This window comes from Pinus tabuliformis, chromosome J (genome assembly GCF_031772625.1).
Source record: "Pinus tabuliformis cultivar Carrire ecotype Pingquan chromosome J, CPIR1, whole genome shotgun sequence".
Classification (NCBI taxonomy): Eukaryota; Viridiplantae; Streptophyta; class Pinopsida; order Pinales; family Pinaceae; genus Pinus; species Pinus tabuliformis.
Genome location: NC_142295.1, coordinates 545,349,009 through 545,373,625, shown reverse-complemented (window position 1 = coordinate 545,373,625; position 24,617 = coordinate 545,349,009). Strand labels below are relative to the sequence as shown.

Here is a 24,617-nt window from a genome sequence, read left to right as displayed (position 1 = left end):
CCTTTACTTCTTATTGTATAACCAGGCACCAAAGCCACCATTCTCCAACTACTAATGCTTTCAAGCCTGACTGTAGCTAACCTTAGCATAGAAAAATTAATAAAACTTGAGATAAATATAATGCCTCAAATAGACCTGTGTCATTCTAGTATCTGATGATTTGGTGTATTTAACTTGGAAAGATACACCTTCAAAACAAATAGTTGCAAATGCCATCAAATGTATCTGTAACATTGCCTTCACGTGAGAACTTATTGATCTACACTGCCTGCACATGTTTCTAAATGTATTTTTTTCCACATCAATACCACATGAGACTATATGGACTACATCCTGGTTACTCATGGGTTCACCATTCTCTTGATATCGCTTTGCACACCTTTAGATTAGTCATCCATTGGTGATTCACCAACATTCATTTTAACTAATTCCAGGAGCTTACTTCTCATTGAATCAAAATGTACAGTTTGGGCATAGTCTTGTACTATAAGCCTTGATCATTGTAAAAGAGGCATCTCTGTTTAGCTGGGAATTTTTTTTGTTTATTTAGTTGTCTAATACCAATGATTCTATTTGCAATTCTAAGACAATAGAGGAGAGTTATGTTCGCCTTCCCATTCCAACCCCCTCAAAGTGCTTACTATCACTAAGTTAATTGTGTGCACACATCAAATACCAATGACTTATAATTCTTGCCACGACTGCAATTAATAGACTATTGTTCTTCAACGTCACAAGCTGGTTGGAATTCACATCAAGTACAGGCTTTGAATTGGACATTTCAACATATTATTGACAACTCTTTTTTACTTTGACTTCTAATTCTATTTCTCAATCGACTTTTTCAACTTCACTTACAAGTGTTAGAGATGAGCTTGGTTTGTGCTCCTACTCCAGTGTTAGAACAAAGCCTTTAACACCTGATGTACTTGGACAACAGATTTGTGTTACACATCTTTGATATTTTCCTTAAAAATCAATTTCTGTATGAAATTCTTTCTTATCAATTTGCATGCATATAAATTGTTCAACACTGTCAGCTCACACCGTGTACTTGATCCAACCATGCAGCCAAAGATGAATCCATCAATAAGAACTTTTCTTGCAAGGTGTGCTTCTAGTTAATATAACTTGAATCCCCTCTTGTCAATTAATTTGTTGATTCATTATGGAATCTATCCAACAAATAATTTAAAGGTAAAGGCCTCCAGTAAAATTGCCAAACTTATTGGATTGGTTCAATATCGACCAGTCCTCTGTGTTCCCAAATAAAGCTTAAGCAGAATGACTTTACCAGAATCCATTCTCAGACATTCCAACATATCAATTGCATGAATTTTGCAATTCTTCATGATGCAACCCTTACCAATGACACTGTGGTAGGTTGGAGTTGTAGCAATAAAGGTAATGTTGGATGCTATGCGTAATTTGGAAAAGGCTTACAAGGTAACATTCTCCCAATTTTTTTTGAAATCATGGTATATATTCTGAGATTTGGAGGAGCCATTTACCTTAGGCATTGTGACTGTTTGTGTTCTTAGTGTCACTACTAATCTAGATAGTATCATAAGGAGAATCCTCACTAGTGCATTGAACATAGTTGTCTTGTTGTCCGTCACATAGAATTATGCTGGCTTCTTGGAGGCCGTCTTCAATAATTAAAGCTGAGAGCACCCTTTGAACTCTCCATATCCTTTGTGTCATTCAAACTTCCAAGCCTCAAGGCCTTGTTATTCACACTTCCATTTGACAATATTTTTTTGCTTGCTTGTAATAATGAGACCAGCCTTCCATTCTGATGGTCTCCAGATATATAATTTGTAGATGCATGTATGTCCTCTACCTATTTGATTTGTTCCTTGAGGAGGTCTAGGCCATCCTAAGTGAAGAATGCAAAAAGAGGCTCCAGTTATTCCAAAATGGTCATGAACATGCAGTTTCACTTGCATTGATAACAGTTTTTGCAGTTGCTAGGAGTTCTTCATGATCATCATTTGACTCCCAAAATTCCTGTGCTTTATAGAACTTATCAAACTTTCTCTAGTGCCCCCTTCATGTTCTGATATTTGTATTATATCAGCATTACCTTTGACAACTCCACAGAGAATAATTCTAATGCCAGTTTCTGGTACAAGCTTGAAAGAAAACTTTGCCTTTGGATTTACCTTGCTAATAGAAAACATCTCTGTGTTTTTTGCTACTTATTCCCACAATCTGTAGAAGTTTCTATAGATAAGTAGTGATTGATGACAAATGAAGGGTAATCAAGTCGTTGCTTTAGTCTAGAGATTATTGCTGCTATTATCACTCTTTTTACAAATGTAACACAACAAATATCTTCACCATTCCTCTACAGTAAAATAAGCTGCACTAGAAGATGTACCTTGGGTGTTAAAATATTCCTTTTATTTGCATCTAAAATGTCCTCCTTTGTTCTAAATAAATTTCCCACATCTTATAAGCATAAAATAAACCAAGTCCTCAAGAGAGTTGGGGAATGTTAAAAGTTCATCTTTACTGATGCAGATGTTACTGCCACCTGACAACTTTTCAAACAAGCCTGAGAATCTGAGTGATGTTGTTGATTTTAATGTTATAAGGCCAGTCATTATATTAGCTTTAAATATCAACATCGGAATGGCGGAAAGAAGTCCACATAAGACATTTCAAATCAGGGCAAAATCTCTATAAAATCTCTCAACAATTATTAATTGTTTGATCTTGTAGATCCTACCAACAATATATACCATATCTTGTATGCCTCAAACCATTCGAAAATTCCTTATGAAATCCTTCCAAAGGACCTTTCTCAATGTTACGTTCTCCTTTTGGGATTATCCTTCCTTCAAATAACGCTATAAAGACCTTTGCGATAAAAAAACAGTGCCTATCAGCAATTTTAGATCGCCTCTTCCCAATTGGTTTAGGGTCCTTTTCTCTGGTGGTAAACATGCTCTTGATTGGTGGAACACCACACAAGATACAAGCAATATGAAAGCAAGTCCCATCACCAACTCCAGCCTCTGGAGTTTTGGTGTTTGGAATCAATTTGTAGCAGTCCCAACCGTGTTTAGTTCATTGACGTGAATATCTGTCTGCTTTGCTTGCCTAGAGGCTATAAAAGATGAATGTACCATTGTTGTAAGACACATTGTGAGTTTCACATTTCCTTGACATTGATCATGAAAACTGAGACTAAATTAAAATTATTGTGTTGGAAGGGACCTTTTTTGACTGTGGACTCTGGTTTATTTCAATAATCGAGAGAGCAAGCTTAGTGGTTTACTCACAAATTCATTGAAAATTGAAAGCAGGTATAATATTCTAATGGAAAGCGTCACCGGGGTGCAGCTCAATTGTTGTATTATGTAAATAAAGAGACTTGAAATTCAAATCCTTGGAGGAACCCCCTCTTCTGAAGAACCACAACATCTCTTCCATGACTAAGCAGCCATGAAATATGTAAAAATAAAAACCATAACCATCCCTGTTAAACTGATTCTGACAATGCTTTAGAGGAAGCTACAGTTTTCTCATGATGATCAGAATGATATCTGGAGCTACCCTGTTCACATTTCCCCAAAACCTGCACAGTTGACGTGAAATCCTTCATAACCCACGGATGCCTTGCAACAGCCTCTAAGCTCATCCTTTTCTTCGGATCTGTGAAATCCAATAGTGGCAGCTTGATTATTATGGTGAATTTCAAAATTTGCAGCAATGCAACTCTTAAAATTAAAATCTGCTCTGTAAAACATTCAATTGAGAAAAGTCACTTACCCTTGCAAAGAAGACCTTCGAGTAAGTTTGCAAGTGCTGGATTCATATCCTCTGGAAGTACAAGTGGATCATGAACAATCTAAGGCCTGCGAAGAACCCAACTTTTTATGGTTTAATTTATTAAATTGTCAATGTGACCGACCACTCACGGGCACTTTTCCCAGATACCAAGCATCGCTGAGGACTCATTGGGTGTCACTGTATACCAGGGGATTTCGTATGGGCTGTCTGTTAGAATCAGGTGTTGAGCCCTAGAACTGTAAAACAAAGCCGAAGACCACCAAAAAGAGAATTCCTTCAAATGCGAACCCAAATCCAGGACGCAACTCCTCATTCATCCTAATTATCGGAAGCTGAAATAGGGGGGAGATTACCTTGTTCGTTCAAGGAAAGCTGAGAACGACGAGAGCTTACCTTGTTCGTTCAAGGAAAGCGCAGAAGAAAGAGGGTTTGGCGGGGGAGATTCGAACTGCGCTAGGTAGACGGACTGGCTAGGTAGACGGACGGGCTGGGTTGGGTTTTCTTTGGACGGCAGAGAATTGTTGAATCGTCTAACAATAGATCTAACGGTTAAGATTAGGACAGAAAGACATTTAGGGGAGTTCATTTCAGAGGGAAACGCCTTACGGCGTAATAATTGCATAAAATATTTCTTAGTTATTTGATTGTTGTTACTGCTACTGTTACGATTAATTCTGTGTGTAATTTAATTAATTGCAGTAAGGTTTGGATGGTGTGACAATTTAATTCCTGGACTGGTTCCTTAATTTAGTGTGGCAGTGAATTGTTTTCTTTTTTGTTACAGTTTGGATTGCACTTCCTTTTATGTCTGCAAATTGAATGAGTGATGGTTTTTAGGAGTGTTGTTGGAGTAACTGAATGACAGATTGCTTAAATATTTCTTAGTTATGTGATTTTTGTTATTTTTGTTGTTACAATTAATTTTGTGTGTAATATAATTAATTTCAATAAGCTTTGGATGGTGTGACAACTTAAGTCCTGGACCGTACTTCCCTCATTTTAGTGTGGGAGTGAATTATTTGCTTTGTTGTTATATTTTGGATTTCACTTCCTTTATGTGTGCAGATTGAATGAGTGATGGTTTTCAAGAGTGCTATGAGTTTAGTGTGGCAGTGAATTATTTTCTTTGTTTTTATAGTTTGGATTGCACTTCCTTTTATGTGTGAAAATTGAATGAGCGATGGTTTTCAGGAGTGTTGTGAGAGTGGTTGAATGATAAAGTATCTTATTTTGCAGTATTTCTTCACATTGAATATGTGTGGAGTGTGTAACAAATTTGTTGATTGTTGAGAGTGTGTGTGCAATGACTTTGGGTTGAAATTATTTTATATTAGTCATCATTTTCCTTAGCATAGACTTTGCACGACAATATTGTAAAAATTAAAGCCTACCTGGATCGATAATTAAATGTAAGAGCGGGTCGACCAACATTAAAATGAAAACAATATAAAAATAATGAAGTTAACAAAGTTATTCAAATCATTTTGAGATATGGGCATTAATATTTTATTAACTTTTGTCTTCACAAACATATGTTGATACAAAATGAATGGAAGAAGCATTCAAGTAATCCTAATTTTTTCTACCAACAATTCATACCATATCTTGAACACTTTAATGATATTGCAATAGGTAATTTGTATTGACACAAATAATACTGAAGCATTTCAAATTTTAGGCTATAAGAATCATCATTTTTTAAACATGGATTACAAATAATTTTGAAAATTTAGAAGTCTTGGTCATTAACATCATTGTCTACAACAATGTCATCTAGTGTATCATTGTCAATGTCCATATGATCTTTCAAGTAGTTAATATTATCATCATCCTCGTCTTGACTTGCATCATCTTCATCATCATTGAAATCTGACTGTAGACCATCCATATTGTTACCAGATGTATTTGGATCATCATTTTCTATACCATCCATATTGTTGTCTTTTGTAACATCATGTAACTTTGTATTAATGTTGTCTTCTTGTGCCTAAATATAACCATCTTCAACATCATCATGGATGTCAATTTCTTCGATGTTCTCTAATCCCTCTCTCTCATTTTGTTGGCCATCATTGTTTTTCTCAATATCCACTAATGCATCATCAAATACATGCCTTAAGCTTGGATCATAAGGCATGGAAAATATCCATTTCGAGTCCAAAATATCTTCATAGAAAAATACATGCACATGAACAGGTACATGCATATATTAGATGCATGTTATAACAATTTTATTGATCAATAAACACATGTATGTATTCACAATAAACAATGTATTAATAGATTATTGAGCACTACCACTTCTAATTCATTGAGTTAAAAAAATACTTGCTCACAATGAATTGGTAGAACATAAGGCTCTTTATCCTCTAGTAGGATCTTTGAGGAATCTATATAAAACAATCCACTATGGGTATCATGTCTTCGTGTCCTCTCAAATGCTTCATACCATCTACACTTAAAAATATAACATTTAAAAGAGAGGTAATCCATCTCAATAATTTCTTGTATTTTCCCAACATATTATAGATTCCCTTCAATAATATTCTTATATTTTGAGCTTGATTGATTGGATTGCTTGAAGTCAACCATGATGCCACAATCAAAGGATTGTCTCTTTACATCTACATATTCTACATGATAATGTCGACCATATGCCCACATTATTTCCTTACCTATGAAAGACCATTTATTTTGGTTAAAAAAAATATAATGATGGATATTAAAATAGTTAATATTGTCAAAACTGTAAGGAAACAAAATTCTGTAAAATTCCACTTGTACCTTTCTTTCACATCCTCTAGACATGTTGATTTCATCTTCTATTATGTTTGAATCTATACCTGCATCTTCTATTTGATTTTGAATTTTTTTAGTAACCCATTCTAGTGTGCAAGCTTTGGCCCATTCCCCTTGCAGATCAATAGGAAATGGGGTATTCCTTCGGTTCGATCTCTTAAATTTTCTCCTTGCTTCTAACACTTCATCTCTCTTTTTATCATACAAATCAATCCATTTTTTCATAAAGTCCATGTGGTACATAATGAACTTGTTGAGTATAGCACTTTCGTCTGCACCTATTACATGTCAACATGCTTATTTCAAACTCCAAAGTCCATGTTGTTAATTTGGAAAATAAATTACAGAGCAAATTAATTATCACAATAAAAAGAACCATAATTATCATGAGTTTACTTACTAAATTCTTTTTGAACACCATTAGATTGTGGTTTTTCTCCATCAATAATATCTAATGCTCGTTCTTCATCCTAGATGTGTGGCCCGTCTTCGAAATCCTTACCAAAGAATTCACATAGGAAGAAAAATGATTCATTCAATACATACGCTTCATCCATGCAACCCTCTAGATGTGCCTTTTGTCGAGCATATATTTTATAGTTTTCATATACCTCTCAAAGAAAAAAATCCACCTCGTTGATACGACACCCTCCAATTCAATGTCATCAACTAGGTGCATAAGTAAATGGACTTGTATGTCCAGGAAACTTGTAGGGAGATCCTTCTTAAATACACATACAATTTCTGCAATTTCTTCTTCCATTTTGGCACTTCACATTCGTGGATGTCACCCACCTAATATGAGAATACTAAATTAGTATGAACCTTTAGGAAAAAATTAAATTTCAATATAATATCTCTATGTCTCTCACACATGAACATTTCATACCACATACCTTGCAAAATTATGTCAATCGACTTATGGCATTCCTCAAGTCAACGGTAAGGCATGGATCACCCCCGATTTCCAATGGCATCATATGTTATTAAACACATTTATCAAAGATCATCATTAGTTATTTTTGTCACACAACATAATATCATAATATATTTAGTACCTAATCAATTTTAGCAATAAATGTTAAATGATGATATATAATACCTTCATAAAATTATGAAAATCATGTGTTTTAAATCCTATGATATGTCCATCAACTGTAAAATATTTATTTAATGATGACCCATAGCCAATAGGTGTCCTTATTGAACGTATGACATTTTTTAGTTGGTCTAGCTCTTTATTTTTCAAAATCCATGGAGCTTCTGCATATTTTTCATTTTCCCTGTTTGGCCACAAATGTTTTCTATCAAATTTTGTATGCGAAAGAGAAATATCTCTCCTCGAAGACAAGGTGTCCTCTTTGCCTACTATATGTTAAAAAATTGAATCTGGGACATTTTTGAAGATGTGCATGGGATCTAATAGGTGATATATTAATAGATCCTTCCAATATGGGAGCTCATAAAATATGGATTTCCTTTTCATCCCTTTTGGAATCTTAATTACAACTTGTTCTCGTTCTTCAATAGAATCACCACTGTCAAAAAATCCGACCAAGCTTTCAATTCAACATCTTCATACTTCTTAATCCAATTAGTTGGACCCATAATCATGGGAGGGTCTTTATTTTCAAATTTTCCATCAAATTGATTCTTATGCCAGTTTTTGAACCTATGATCTGGTGGTAGAAAAACCTCGTTGTTTGCATAAATAAATTTATGAAGATATTTATAATACTTCCCTTGAAATTGTCCTTCACATATTGGACATCCCAATATCCCCTTTGTTTGAAGCCTTGCAATTCAATAATGTTAATAACATCAAAATAATAGTACACAACTAAGTATTAATGTTGGGATGACAATAACTTATGAGTGTAAATAGGTAAAAAAAATATCTTGTGGAAACAATGACAACCATGTCTTGGGAAATCACAAATAGTCCAACATGGCACTCCATAAAATATGAATGACCTATTTGATGGAGGACGTGATATCTCAGACATTCTCATGCCTTTCCATAGCAGTTGCATCTCATCCATGGGGGAATATTGTATGCTATCAATCTGACTGGCCAAACACTATAATTTAAGCTCACAAAAGAGAATGGGCATAATCCATCAATTGCAAGAACAAACCTGATACTACGAGGTTCATCTTCAAATTTTGTGGGCCGTTTTTCCTCTATGTGTTTCAATGCTTTGGATTCAGCCAAAAGTCAAATGGATCCAACTTTACTCATATTCTTTGCATGTCATTCCATCAATTGAGCAAGTGACTTGCAACAAAAAATCCGTTGAATTCTAGGTACAATTAGCATGTGATGTAAAACCTTCTTTGGAATTGTAGGACCTTGTACGTCCGTACGATATCACTTCTCTTTGCATACAGGGCATTCTACCTTGTCTTGATATTCATCTTTGTATAAAATGAAATAATTTTTACATGGATGAATTTTCTTATATTCAATCCCCAACTCAACCAACAACTAACACACCTCTCTACAAGCTGATGGCAACACATTCTCTTCAGGAAATATTTTAGTTTTTAGTCCCTAGTAAGATTGCCAAAGATTAGATCAATTGAATGTTTGACTTATGATGAACATGTTTGATATGTCAATATTCTATATTATGACTATCCATATACAATATATGGTTTTAAAATCTCCTTAAGTAAATATAAATGAAGTTGATGAATGTTTACGAATTGCATAGACCAATTGACAATGCATTGTAAGAAATAGATTTCAACTCACTTCAATATGGTGGTGAATTGTTTGTCTGACCAAACAAATAGTGAGGTGATGTCTAATAATATTAATGTGCATGCCAGTTTTGAGGTTCTACTTGCGTCTGATTTGAACATAAGTGTCTTTTCTGCTTGCTTGATGCAGTCTTTCAGCAGGTTGTTATCATCAACATTATGTTGGTGGTAATTACCCATGTTCTCGTCGTTACTATCAACCATATGATCATTATTGTCATCATTGTTTCCATCCCAAAATAAACCTGTAAGAATCTCATTCAAGCCTTATTCATGCATTGAATTTTCACTATAATTCTCATCACCATTAAGGTCGTTAGATGGTAGCATAATGCAGTCATCAGTGTATGTGAATCTCGTTAGCTATTCAAATTTCTCATGTGGTAGAGTTCTCTTTAAATATGCTCTTTTCTCCATGGTATGGTTTAAAGTATGATTTGGATCATCCTGTCCAACTAGCCCAATTGGATCATCTTGGGTATTAGTAGTCGTTCTTTCATCATCATATTCTACCTATCGAAAAACACAACCATTATTTAATGTTTGGCAAGAATTGGATAGATCATAAATGTATCAATTTCAAAGAAATATAATCAAATATCACTTAACAAATCCCATCCCATGTACTATATTCTTGACCACTCTCTTCTTCAGTGGAATTATTTGTTGTGTTTGAAGTACCCATTGTCATATCTTCTTCCACCCAGTGTGTTCTTCGTGATTTAACAGTTTTAGGTCCACGCCCATATGTTTATTTCTTTTGCTTGAATGCTTAGGATGTGCACTTGTTCCAATATCCATCTGAAATATCAACAACATGCATTAATTTATTTTGAGGTTGGATAACACACTATAAATTCTAATAATACCATGAAAAGGGATAGACGTATCACAAAATGCTTCCTAAGTTAAGTCAAAAAATTGATAATTACTTGATGTCCTATGACATCTGTTGTGTCCTTATTTAATATGACACGATCTATTTCCATGGCCTCGTCTTACCCCTATAATACATAACACACTCAATGATGTTTAGTACACAAATTATATCATTTCAACCAATATGTTATCCAACACAAAACCTCACTTTATTCATATATTTGACATATTGATATCATGTTTTGGATTTGAAAAAAAACAACATATTTTATATAACTTTATCTCATCTATGTTGTAGTATTTGTGAATTCATAAACACCATCCTCCTTTGGTTGATCTTTCTTTTTCTCCTTACCTTTATTGTATTTTCATATTTCGTATCTAATTCTATGGCCACCCACTTTTCTCTCACTGATTTAGTAGGTCTACATCGTCCATGTCCTCTATCCATGGCCTCCTCTAGAACCTGCATGTAATACACAACAATGACAATAGTCACATAGCATATATGCACTCCGTTGTTACTCCATCCAATTTTCTAAACACACAATCGATTTAAGGTTAGTTGGTATTCATTGCACCTTTCTAGCTAAAATGCCCCTATTTTCATTATATAACCTTTTTGTTAATTTTTATTCCCAATATGATGACATGACACAACTGTTATAAATAGATGAGGATTATGAAAACTAATGGGCTACTCTCTTTTTTCATATTTTCATTTAACTTAATTCAAACCCTTCATCCATAATTTTAAACCACCAAATATCTGCATTTTTGTATATTTAAATTAAAAAAATCCTTTGACCCTATATGTTAGAGAATATATTATTTTCAAATTTTGATTTTTAAGTCTTCTAAATGAACTCAATACATAATATAATAATTAGTATAAGTTAACTTGTGGATGAGATATATTTTCAATGCCACCATCCACCCTATAAAGGAGTAAAGAGTGAGTGTAAGGATCGAAAATGTTTGTGTCACATGTATACATAATCACTAAGAAACACAACCTTTAAAGGTGAAAATGTGTGTATGTGACTATAACTAGTGGATTGTTACATTATGAGTCATTGACTATTAAAATAAAATTAGAAAGTTTGAAATCACTCCAAATTCATTGGAGGGCTAGGAAAATATGACATAAAACACCCTTCATTGCAGGGTCAAAACACCATTTATAAGGCTTTACATCAACCAACATTTCAGCTTATCCCATGTGCCTATGCACATTGCACATCCAATATTTGTATTCAACTAGCACAACCACATTAAAAAATGTGGTTGATAAGCGTTGATAGGCGTATATTAAGAACATTTATTAATATTTATATCAACCACATTTATTAATATAATAATAATAATCGTTAATATTATAATATAATTATAATTATATAATAATAATTATAAGTATCCCATGTGCCTATGCACATTGCACATCCAATATTGGTATACAATTAAAACTCATAAAAAATGACAATAACATGGAAGCCTCCCACATCGACATTGCAAAGTACAAATATGACAACGAATACAAATTAGACCAATTCAAAAAATTAAAAAAAATCTGCCAATCTATAATTGGCGGGCACAATTGTGTATCCCAACTTTTTGACCAAAACAATGTAGTACATTCACCATATTTCCATTCTAATATTCACCAATTGTAAATCGAGGGAGCTTTGAAGTTTTGTGCGGAATTGGAGCAATGCGTTGAGGCTATGAAAGAAAATACCTAATCGATTAGATCTTTGTTGATGGTGGGAAGAGATATTGATGGACTTCTCCTCCCCTGTTATGGTTTTCAATAAAAAAAATTGATTTGTGGGTGTGATTCGGCCTCTAGCAGTCACAAAATCAATTTGTGCATCTCATTCACCCCCTACCAGAGGTGAAAATCAAACCTTTGTCCATCCATTTTTCACTACTAGTGTTTAAAACAATTATAGGGAAGGGAGAAAAAATTAGGGAGTAAAGAGAAGGGATTTTCCATAGTGCGGAGGAAAAAATTCGCCCTAAGACGCCAAGAAATATCAAGCAACAACAAAGGGAAACAACCAAACAGATCTGATTATTGCAAGAATGAGGTATTTCATACTCAATTACAATGTAGATTTGCATTTTCTCATGAAATTTTAACCAAGATCACAAGATACAAACCTCCTCTACTGCTCTACGAAAAGTAATTCACAATCTAGAACAAAAATTTTAGACATGTAATAAGAAGTCACACAAATGTAATAAGTATTTTTTCTAAGGAAAGAAAACTGCTAAAACCCCAATTCATGCTTGCATTTAATCAGAAGAATATAGATGTACTGTAATTGCTTTGCTCAACTAATCACAACCTGCAAGGGCATAACCTATCTCTCTGCTCATTGAAAGGCTCTGACCCAGACTTAGCCCAATTTCGCCTCTACTTGAGCTCCTATTTCCTTGCGTAGTTCCTTGAGGAATTAGGCCCCTATTATTTAGTAAATTCCTCAAATTGATTGAGCAATTCCTTTAGGCTGGTCCTCTAACTGCATGCAACACCCGTACACTCAAGACTAGTCTACAACTGATGTTACATTGCCTTGGAATATCCACCTCAACCAGGTGACTCAAATTGTCTACATGCACTAGCTATTTTGGGTTGATTGATCAGTTAACTGGATGATCAATGATTTTGATGCCAGTCCCACTACTTAACTGACCTTCCACTGGTTCCTCCAAAAGTTGGAACTAGTTTAACTGAAAACAACCTGAGATAATTGACCTTGATTGCTACAAATTAGCAATCACACATGCATAACTAAGCTCTAAATCCTCCAAATTTAAATTACTAAGTAAAATGGGTGACACAAGACATGTCACACAAGTTAACATCATCCAAGTTGTCTGTTAATGTGGAAATTTTAATTTTCTCAATTTAATAAAGGAAAAATCAAATTGAGAATTTCTTGCTGCATTTTTCAACACAATTTATAGATTTGCACATGTTTCCATTGCTAGTTTGAATTATATTTTTTAGTTTCTAAATTATAAAAGAAGAAATTAGGGTTTATTTTTTATTTCTAATTTTAAAATAAAATTTTATTGTACGTATATAGGACATGACAGTGACAAACTGAAAGAGGCAATGGCTTCTATATTGGAGGTAGCAGCAATGAATAAACTATAAGGTATGGATGTGTTTATGCTTGTAAAATACATTGAAGAACGTACTAAAGGCACCGAAATAGACCAACCAAGGCAACATTGTCAAAGGGTATCAATTGATTCCCCATTAACTCCTAGATCGAGCAAAAGATACAGGAAAAAATCAAATACAATAACCTCTAAGAATGTGGAACAAGGAATAAAGATGTCCAATGTCCCATCCACTCGTAGGACACATATTTCTTCCACCGCCAGTACATGTACTTATGCATCTTACATTGGTAAATACGAAACTAAGGTAGAATATGACGTTGTCTCTCAGATAATTAGAATGTCATATGTCAGGAAAATGTTCAATCACAGGTTGAAGGAATTGTGCCTTCAACGCTTCAAAGAGCATCTACATATTCCATTATCAAAGATACCCATGCACCTTCAAAAGGCAGGCATCCATCACATGAAAACTGAATTTGGGACAGATTGGTTAGTAAAGAAAGTAAAGAAACAAATGACTCAAAAATTCAAGAGATTCCATTGCAACCAAACAAAAATGATAAAACAAATTCCTCCTGAGCTAAGTTCCAAAACAAGGGAAATTGATGTAAGCATGAAATTATGGAAAGATCTCGTGGAAGCATATGATAGAGTAGATGCACGAAGGAAGTTCGACGAGGAGAGCATATAGGTATTTAAATTTGATCATAAGATTATTTCAAATTCATTAAAGGACTTTTTATTTTACCGGTGCATAATTAAATTGAATTGGTGTATGTTTCAGGACAAGGCCTCGAAGGCCAAACTTTCCAAATATCATGCCACACAGTGATAGTGGCCAAACAAGTTTAGAAGCCTTAATATGCAAATTTGGAAGTATATTTAATATCTGAAATTATATTTTTTTTAATTTTGTACAAAAAAGTAAATGATTGGATATAAATTACTTTAACTTGTCCATTTGCCATGTTTTGACATGAGCAACAATATGACCATTATCCATCATAATTGGAATTCGATATGATACAAGACAAAAAGTGGTCTGATTTTGTTATCAGGATGGAGAATAAGGTATCATTAGTTGACATTCAATAACCTACTTGGATATTGTTTTTTTTTTCTTCGTAAATACTAATTCTATTAAAAAAGGAAAAAAGATATATACAATGAGGTCAAGACCTCAGAGGAGGTCGAGGCCATTCCTCAACCATAAACTCAAAGATATTACAGTTCAGGCTTTCTGCCAAATTCCTAGTACAGACTTTAAAATTTTGTTTTTAGGCCCTGACACACTGAAAGATTTCACCAGGACTAATTCCGTTATGCCCCCTATTGATCAAAAAAGCACAAAAGTAACTAGCATAGCCATAATTATAACAAAAAACAGAACCCATATTGGCAGTTGCCACATCCTGTAGCAAGATCATGAACCAGACAGAGACACATAAACTCAGATACAACGACACGAAATCAAAATTGCACAGCATATAGGCAAGAAGGCCACCTGGCAGTGAAGAGACAGGTTCAATCTGCATGCTGCGGTGAATCCAGCGTGTTCCTCTCCACCTGGCTGGAAGAGGCTACCCAAGTGACGAAGCTGCTTTCATCTTGTCCCTCTGCTCCGCCTTCAGGAGTGGTCACCAGATTTAGAACACAACCGGCACGCTGAGACGGTCCACAGGCCAAAATGTCGCTTTGAGTCGGATCGACGGGCTGCTGAGGCACTTCAGAAACAGGGGTGTCCTCCTGCATATTGTCCGCATGGAATACCACCCCTGTCATATCCCCTTGCAGAACATTGTCTTCCTGAGAGTGGGAGGAGGTGGTTGGAGCCGAGCTGACATGATTATTCTCCTCCTCCGCGAGAATGATGGTGATGCTTGCTGTCAATACAGGCCTGTTGAGCCTACTTTGAAAAGTAAACCTGGAGGTCTGGAATGAATTATTCGGGAGAGACCTAGCTTGACCCAGAGGCGGAGAAGAAGGTGAGGCTGAGGCTATGGGGACAACATTCTGTGGAACAGGACGAGAAGGGCGGCCTCTGTTCCCGGTATGGCTACCTCTGCGTGGAATACCTCGGCGTCGAGGCATACTCAGAAGAGCTGATGGACCGAGAGAGGAATTGAGGCAGAGCAAGCTGATTACAGTAGGAGCGCAGAGGATTCCAGAGAGTTTCCAAACCCAGGCAAGCAACCAAATTCGAGAGACCAAGCAGGGGTGCGGAAGCGGTTCTGCTCCACAATAAAAAGAACCAGTAGCTGAGACATGCACAATGAGCGGATCCATACCAATAAACCAACCTGTCTGCACATAACCCAGGCGCGCATTAATGCCTGACTGCAAGACCAACATTCGAGACTGCTCTGTATTAATTTCACCTGCCCTTAAATCTATTTGCCAGCCCAAGACACATGCTGTAAGGACCGTCCGCCCGCCATCTGCCAGGCCAGCTGCCTGTATTGTGCGGCACTTCATTACTAACTTTGAATGCCACCCACATCCGGGTGGGTATTCCTCTTCTGAGGTTTATCCTGAGTCACAATTTCCTAGTACTTATTGGAGATAGTCCCTTCAAAGTATCCTACCCCAGTTTCCACTCCGAGATTGGCAAGAAAGTCAGCAAGCTTGTTTCCTTCCCTTCTGGTGTGTTTGAATGAGATTGCTTGATGCTGAGAAAGCCATCTGTTTATTAGCTCAAGCCTTTGGGCCATCCTCCAACTGTTGCTAACTTTGTGAATGGGGGATCCATGCATTAGATTTGTGATCATTCTAATTATAATTTGCGAATCCCCTTCTATAATGAGTGGAAAAAATCTTCTTTCGTGAGCCAGTTTGAGACCTCTCCATAATCCCTCCAATTCTGCTGAGTTGTTGGTGTCCCAGCCTTTCGAGCCCATAAAAATACATTGAGGATTGCCATTGTGATCCCTGAAGACTCCCCCATACCCTGCTTTCCCTGGATTTCCTTTTGAGGCCCCATCGAAGTTAAGTTGGAACATGTTAATGGGCGGCGGTGTCCATTTACTTGATTCCTTTTCCTGCATGGTGGGATTCTTTTTGATGATTGTCTGTTGGTTTATCTGGATCCTCCAATTATCCCACACTGTTTTTTCCTGCGGTGATGAGGGAAGATCTTCTGAGTACCATTCTCTAATTGATAGAGACTCCATGATATTCTGATGAAATTTAGTCCAAATTTGCTCTAAGGGCATAGTTTGATCCTTGAAAACTCTTCTATTTCGCTCTTTCCAGATGTTCCACATCAGTAAGCCAGGTATAAGTTGCCAAAGAGTGTTGAGGAGATTGCTTTGATATGGCTTTTGACTCCAGTTACGAATAGTGGCCTTTAGATCTCCTTGCACTCTACCTTCTTTTTGGCAGCGGAAGGCAACCTTCTCCCAAAGCTTTCTTCCAGTTTGACAGGTCTGCATAAGATGTATAGCTGTTTCCTCCTCTTGCATACAGTTGAGACATATAGATGGGCCCGAGAAGCTTCTTTTCCGAAGATTATCCCAAGTTAGAATTTTATTGTGACATAGGAGCCATAGAAAAGTGGAAACCTTCGGCCAGTTGGAAGTGTGCCAAATTTTATCCCATAAAGTGTCTTTGTTTAGCTGATCTTGGACTATTATCTTATACGCTTCCTTTGTGGTGAATATTCCTTTCTCTTCATAGCCCCATCTTAGAATGTCCGGTTCTTCTGAGATAGTGATTTGCCTCTTTTGTAATTCTGTAGAGAGATATTGCTGAGTTTGTTCAGAGCTGTGCGTTAGAATTTGATTTGCATTTTTCCATTGTCTGTGTTCTTGAGTTGTAGATGAGTTCCAGAACTGACTGACCTTGGCTAACTGATTGATATCCTGCTCTGATATTGGATGATTTTGGAGTACATCTCTTATTTTTGGGAATTGCTGCCAGGAGTCTTCCCAAAATCGAGCCGTGGACCCACTCTTGACTTCCCAGAAACTATGCTTTTGTATGAGATTTCTATGTTGAATAGCTGAATTCCAGATTACCGATCATGTGCTTAACTCCGTCATTCGTATTCTCTCTTCCATGGGACAATTGCTTGCATACTTAGCTGTCCAGAGGGAGGCCCAGGGGGTGTTAGGATGGGCTAGCCATCTCCACCAGATTTTTGCGCCCATTGCTCTATTGCTGTGCTCAGGATCTCTTAGCCCAATACCCCCTGCTTTCTTTGGAAGACATACTTTATCCCATTTAACTAGAGCCCATTTTCGATTGTGGCCTGAGCTTCCCCATAAAAAATTGCGCTGGAGATTCTTAATTTCTTTGAGTACCCATTTTGGGGCTGCAAGGATGGAAAAGAGATACAAGGGCATGGAATGAAGGATAGCCTTGATAAGAACAAGTCTGCTAGCCATATTAAGGGCTTGGTGAGTCCATAGGGAGAGTCAAGCCTCCAGTTTTTCCAGCAATTGATTCCAAGAAGAGTGTTTGAGAGCTGAGGCAATTAAAGGGGCCCCAAGGTATTTGGAGGGCAGGGAAGCAGTAGTGAATCCCAGAATTCGGCCTAATACTTTTTGGGTGGGAATAGGGGTATTAAAGAATAAAATTTGTGATTTGAATCGATTAATAAGGGCACCAGAAGCATCAGAGAAGTTCGAAAGGAGGGATTTGAGGAGGCGAGCTTCTTGCACCGAGGGATAACCGAAAAGCATATTGTCGTCCACAAATTGCTGGTGGGAGTAAGATGGGGAGTTGTTGAATGAAAGGCCTTTTAGATGCTGAGCCAGCCTGGCAGAGGTGAGACTTCTGCCAAGTCCTTCTGCCATAATAACAAAAAGAAAGGGAGACAAGGGGTCTCCTTGCCTGATACCTCTGGAGGGACGGTATGTTGCCGAGGGGATACCATTGATTAGAACAGAGAAAAAAGCTGAAGACAAAAGATTAAAAATCCATCTGACCCATGATGGGGCAAAACCAAAGGCAGTAAGAATTTTTTGAATATAAACCCAACTGATACTATCAAAAGCTTTGGATAGATCTAGCTTAAGCAGCATACCTGGCTTTTTTGTCTGCTTTAAGGAATGGATTATCTCATGAGTTAAAATAATCCCGTCCGTTATTTGCCGGCCTTCTACATACCCAGACTGCTCGGGCGAGATAATAAGAGGGAGCAGCGGCTTTAGTCTGGTAGCTATGACTTTTGATATGATTTTATAGATGATATTACACAGGGCAATCGGTCTATACTTATCTGGAGTGTTGGATTCTTCCACCTTTGGAATTAAGGCAATGAATGTGGCATTTAACCCTGGATACACCCATCGTAGTGCCCTGGATTCCTCCACTACTTGCCATACCTCATCTTTTATAAGGTCCTAGAACTTATGAAAAAAGTTTGATGTGAAACCATCCGGGCCCCGCGCTTTCCCCTCCTTCAAGTGTTGTGCAGCTTCTTCAACTTCCTGTAAGTTGATGGGCTTGAGGAGGAGACTATTATGTTCCTCTGTTATTATCTTTGGGATATCCTTTAGGAGCTTATTTATAGCCGGCATTCTATCTATACTGGGTTCCTGGTGTGCTTTCTTAAAGTATCTGAGAAATTCCTCTTCAATGCCTTCATGTGTTTCTATTCTATTCCCCTGTTCATTTTTGATGTGAGTAATGCAATTGTTCATTCTGCGTTGCACCGTAGTTTTATGGAAAAATTTGTGTTCTTTTCTCCATCTTTTAACCATCTAATCCTCGATTTCTGCCTCCATAATGTTTCCTCCTGTTTAGCCCTCTCTAATATTTGAGATTCTATGATTTGCTCCTGCTTGGTTAATTCATCCGAGCGTCCTTCAGTGATAATGTTTTGCTGGATCCTCTTCATTTCTAGATTGAGAGTGGCCTGAGCTTTAAAAATGTTGCCAAAAGTATTGTGATTCCATCGCTTGATTTCTCCTTTAAGATGCTTGAGTTTTTGCTGAAACCTGGACATTTTTGTACCTCCAGTAGAATTGAAGTTGAGCCAGGTTGATCTAACTAATTCATCAAAGTCCGGATGAGTTAGCCAAAATTCTTCAAATCGAAAGGGGCGCTTGAGGTTGTTGCCGGGCCTGTTCCATTGAAGTTCGATAGGCCAGTGGTCTGATCCTGAGATAGGTAGGATGGACGCTATAAATTCCCCTCCCAAGTGGGTTGCATTGTCTGAGATGAGAAATCTATCAAGACGCGAAGAAATCTGCTGTGATCCTTCTCTCTTATTGCTCCAAGTGAAGAGGCCATTGCTTGAGGGAACATCCACCAACCAGTTGGTGTGAATGAAGTTTTTTAGTAGGTTACCGTCATTATTTACTCTGCTTCTGCCCCCTTGTTTTTCCTCCATGCTTGCTATCATATTAAAATCACCTCCAGAAATCCAAAGTGGGTATGGCCTATCTGAGTTGAGGTCTGACAGTGTATTCAGGATTTGAGCTTTTTGAGTAGTGTCCTGAGGGAAGTAGACATTAGTTATAAGTCCATAGGTGTTAGTACCTATTAGATGAAAGGTTGCCTGAATGAAGCTTTTATTAGCATGTATGTTGTTTAGTTGAATGGCTCGCACATCCCAAAGTATTGCGAGTCCTCCCGAAGCTCCCTGTGCATCAACAGCTGTTACTAGCCCTCCTGGCCAGGCTTTCGCTACTATTTTTGCCAAAATTGTTGAGTTGCATTTAGTCTCCTGCAGAAAGAGTATGCTTGGTTTTTCTTGCATAAGCATATTTTTTAATAATCTGCCTTTCCTTGGGCCATTGAGCCCCCTTATATTCCATGATATCAGCTTCATTGAGAAGGATGGGGGTCAGTATTAAAATACTTGGTCAGCTTGGCATACCTCCCTGACTCCACTAATACCTCTCCTATCTTGATGGTTCTCTCAAGTGTTGTTTTTCTGCCTCTCTTCTTATTATCCTTGGTGATGAACTTGCCATCCCATGGACTTCCTATCTGGACTCCTAGAGAGTATTTCTTCTGTGCCCTGTTTAGGACTTCTACTAGGTTGTCCACTTGCCGATCTGGTATTTTTTCAAAATTCCCTGTTTTGCATGCTTGTTCCAGGCCTAGAATATCCAGATCCCCTATGTCTAAGGACTCCGGATCTTCTTCCATGATTTGAGGCTCTTGAGAGGTTTCCTCTCGTTCTTTTGATGATTTGGCATTTGGTTCGGTGTTGTCAACTTCCATTCCTTGGGAATGCCAGGATACAGATTTGGATTGCGGTTGCAGGATTGATTGCTTAAGAGCCATATCTCCTGATTGCAATGAAGTTTCTCCTAACTGTTCTTTATTGGATTCCTTGTTCTTCTGCGTTTCCTTCTCCAGATCTTGCATATCAGTCTTGGCTAGGGCTTCAAAACTATTGCTCGTTGTGGGTTTTGGCATGTTGACTGGATTTGCCTTGGGATTGACTGTTGTTCGTTTGTTCCCTCTCCTTCGATTTGTTACCTTAGTGAAACCATCAGATGTTTGGTTATCTGAACTTTCTTGAGAAGAGGGTTTCTTATTTAGTGGACAGTCTCTATAGAGATGCCCTATATCATGGCATTTCCTGCATCTAAATGGTACATGCTCGTAATCTATAACTTGAATCCATTCAATATCTTCATGAAAGAAACTTACCGTGTCTGGCAGTGCTTGCTTGAGGTCCATGTAAACACAGATCCGAGCATAAGACGTGTATCTGCATGATTTTGTTTCTTCTGCAATCTTTACAAACTCGCCAAGTGTGTTCCCAATCTCCTGAAGAGATTTTTCTTCCCAGTATTCCCAAGGTAGCGAATACAGCCTTATCCACACAGGAGCGTAGCTAAGGTCTTCCTTGTCTGGATTGAATCTTTCGACCCACGCTTTGAGATATAATCCTGCAGAGTTGAAAAAGTAAGGACCCCCATCCAGAATCCTATTGCGATCTTCCAGGCAGTTGAAGACTGCAGTGAAGAACCCCTTTGGCCCTAGGTGCAGAGTGATATGCCCTTTTGGATTCCATTTAGCGCTTATCCAGCTTCTCAGCGCTTTCTCCGTCGGCCATATTCCTATGAATTTTCCGATCAGCGCATGATCTCTCATATACTGTATTCTGGCATTGATACGATGACTGGGGAACTCCACTCTTGGCCTGTGAGTTGCTACTGGCTTGCATGTGGAGGAACTTGCCTTGTTTCTATCTTCCTGATCTGTGTCCTTGCCCTTCTGCTTGCTGCGTTCCGTATTACCTCCGCTCTGTTCATTTTCGCTTTCCCTTTCTTCCGTTGGCTGCGTTTGACTGTCCTTATTGGGGGGAGGCGCATCGCCCTCCCCCTGAGGTGGCTGCATTTTACTTTTTGCTTATGGCCAACTTACGCTGACCACCAATCCGCTTGATTGTTACAGGCTGTACTGTGCTTGGCAGGCCTGCCGTTGCAGGAGTTGCAGAAACCCTAGGATGGGTTGCAGAGGCCGTAGGTCATCCCATTTCTCCAGGATCAGTTTCTATAACCTACTTGGATATTGTTATGTTATATGTCAATTTTCATTTCTTGTGTTGAGTTGTTTATTTATGTGTAGCTTGAGTTATTTTGTGCTCCCATTGGTCATAGCACCCTTATAAATCACCAACCTTTCACTATGATCAAGTCCTTATAAATCAATATCCAATCATGCTTTACCAAGTCCTTTTCAAAAAACCGTAGGCCAAAGGAAGGATGCAAAACCATGTAATACATAACCCATAGAAAACAAAACATATTACATGGGATTGATTATAGATTCTTAGGTTGAGAGCACATTACATGAGATTGATTGTGGGCCCAAGATACATGTGTTGAGGAGAATGGGATGATTTTCTTGGAAAGAAAGAAGCCTTGTGATGAAGAGCACTTGACACTTGCAACCCATGCTTAGAGAGTGCACCACCTAAGGATTGGTCTCTTGACGTGTATACCTTGGAGAGAGAGAACTTCACTTGGAGACCTTATCTTGTGCATTAAATTAAATTTCTTGTGTAATTATTCCACTTTACCAATGTTGGCCTCCCTCACCTACTCTGTATAGAGGGAAGAGAATGTCTTTGTCTACACTATACTCATTATTCCATCTATATAATTGTCATGGAGAGTTCTTAGTGCTTGTGTGATGCAATAGAGGAAGACCTAGAGTTTGTGACGTAAACCCTAGAGAAGAAATGAAGATGAATGCTAGCACTAGGGATGATCTTGAGTCTTAGCACTTGTCTTAGAAATTATTTTCCATATGGTAGGATGAAGGGTGTATTTAGGTCTAAAACATTTGTTTTGTAGTGATATATATATTGAATGAATTAAGTAGATATGTAGGGACATGGCTATTAGAATAAGAACATTTACGATGTAGGCCTGTGTTGGAGCCTGTTTGAACTTTGAAGGCCTGGTTTGAAAGAAAGGACCTAAAATGCTATAGGACACTTCCTTTTCTAGTCATATGGGGAGTATGGTTAACACACAACTTGGTGATTTTTCAAACAAAATTATTCCTACATTCTAGACTACAACACAAGTTTGCTCACTATTCTAGCTCTATCAGACCTTATTAATCCTAAAACAATTAAACAACTAGGCTAGGTGACGATAGACCTATAGATGCAGTGTGAACTAGTTTTTGGAGGAATTAATAATGAATAAATTCAACTGCCTACTTACCTTTTATTACAACCTTTAAAATTGACGTTGTATTATGAAGAGAAGAACATAAATAAATTCAAGGTTTAAAGCATAGGGCTAAACAAAATCCTATGCATTAAATCTACAACAGAGAGCATGAAATGAAAGAAAATAAGATACAAAGACTACGGAGTACTTCATTAAGGTTTCTTAGATAAATTCACAGGGATCTCAACTATTCACACAACATTGATAAATTTGTAAATGAAAGAAACCAACATTTTTATTACACAAGTATTAGAAGAAGAATAACACAAATGTAAAGTTACTAAGAAACACCTCTTTGGCCACCCACTTTAAAGCTTTGAAAAGCAAGATAAAATGGATTTTTGTTACAGCATCCACTATTACAACATTTTTTATTGCATCTGTTACAACATTTGCTAATACAACATTTTCTTCTTAATCTGTTATTACCTATGTTTTTGCTTCTCAATTTGTTTTCTTGATCCCCCAAGTGTTGGTGTAGTGTTGGGTGTAAGAAAAACCTCTTTGGTTACCCACTTTCAATCTTTGACAAGTAAGATGAAATGACTTTCTACCCCCTCAATTTTTACAACATCTGTTGTTACAACATCCGTTGTAATGGCCATTGTTTCAGTGGTTTCAAAAGTAGAAGTTGTTATAGCATCAAATTTTACAAAAGTTTCAACATTTTCACGAGTAATGAGTGTTACAACATTAGTTGTTACATCATTTTCAAAAGATTTAACATTGACATGTTGTTATGGCATTTTTTATTACAACATCTATTGTTACAACATTCATTGTTAAAGAATCTTCTTCTCAATCTGTTTTACCTATGTTTGTGCTTCTTAATTTGTTTTCCTGATCCCCCACATTGTATCTTTGTAGCCAGTACTCGGCTAAAGAACTAAGCCAAAGCGTCAATGTGAGGAATTGAGAGGAATTGAAAGAGAAATTGAAAGGAATTTAGAAGGATGGACATTCTCCCAAAACATTTAATCATTTAATAATAGTAGAGACGCATATATGAACCTCTATAGTCAACACAAATATATCCAAGTACAACATAGAAGCAACAATCTAAAGATTTTTGGGCAATAAATTAAATAGATTGTTCAATTTCTAACTCAGTTGTGAACATACATTTGTAGGGGGACATTAGGGCAGTTTGTACTCAATTTATCCCTTCCCAATGTCCTATATTATTCTCAAATATATGGAGAAACAGACTATGAAATTACAAGAAGAACTCACAAGTACACAATTGTTGTCATGAACGAAAACCAGAAGCCTTTGATTATATCCAAGTTGAAAGTATTACAACAATATTACAAAAACTTGCTCTAGGTATCAACCCTTTCTTATTCAAAAATAAGGTATATATAGAGTGCTTTACAAAATATCCTATCTCTTAAAAGATTTACATTCAAAGTATTCTTTATCCAAAGCTTTGGATAATGTTTAAACAATTTTAACCAATGTTGCGAAAATCGACATCATGATAAATCGACAAGGGTCCCAAAAACCCAAAAATCGAGAAAATATCGCTAAAAATTGGCAAACATTGGCAAAATCAAGATACCATCAAAATATTGGTAAAAT

The 24,617-nt window shown here is 37.0% G+C and overlaps 2 protein-coding genes across 2 annotated transcripts; both read right to left on the bottom strand.

Moving 5' to 3' along the window:
* Window positions 1–3,390: 3,390 nt before the first annotated feature.
* LOC149228173 (serine/threonine-protein kinase GRIK1-like) lies at window positions 3,391–4,176 on the bottom strand. The gene is made up of 2 exons (XM_089375653.1): window positions 3,781–4,176; window positions 3,391–3,663 (listed from the first exon to the last, which is right to left on the bottom strand). The coding sequence occupies exons 1-2, from the start codon at window positions 3,824–3,826 to the stop codon at window positions 3,491–3,493; spliced, it is 219 nt and encodes a 72-aa protein (XP_089231779.1). The 5' UTR covers window positions 3,827–4,176; the 3' UTR covers window positions 3,391–3,490.
* A 14,848-nt stretch (window positions 4,177–19,024) lies between these two features.
* Window positions 19,025–21,687, bottom strand: LOC149228172 (uncharacterized). The gene is made up of 2 exons (XM_089380694.1): window positions 20,230–21,687; window positions 19,025–20,056 (listed from the first exon to the last, which is right to left on the bottom strand). Exons 1-2 carry the CDS (start codon window positions 21,685–21,687, stop codon window positions 19,025–19,027), a joined length of 2,490 nt encoding a protein of 829 aa, XP_089236820.1.
* Window positions 21,688–24,617: the final 2,930 nt, after the last annotated feature.

Bases quoted from the DNA above. Each gene is read 5' to 3' on its own strand.
- LOC149228172 (XM_089380694.1), bottom strand. From the start codon at position 21,687: ATGCAGCCACCTCAGGGGGAGGGCGATGCGCCTCCCCCCAATAAGGAC. The intron at 20,057-20,229 runs GTATTAGTGGAG...CTCTTTCTGCAG, and splicing joins GAACCATCAAGATAGGAGAG to GAGACTAAATGCAACTCAAC.
- LOC149228173 (XM_089375653.1), bottom strand. From the start codon at position 3,826: ATGAATCCAGCACTTGCAAACTTACTCGAAGGTCTTCTTTGCAAGG. The intron at 3,664-3,780 runs GTAAGTGACTTT...TGGATTTCACAG, and splicing joins CGAAGGTCTTCTTTGCAAGG to ATCCGAAGAAAAGGATGAGC.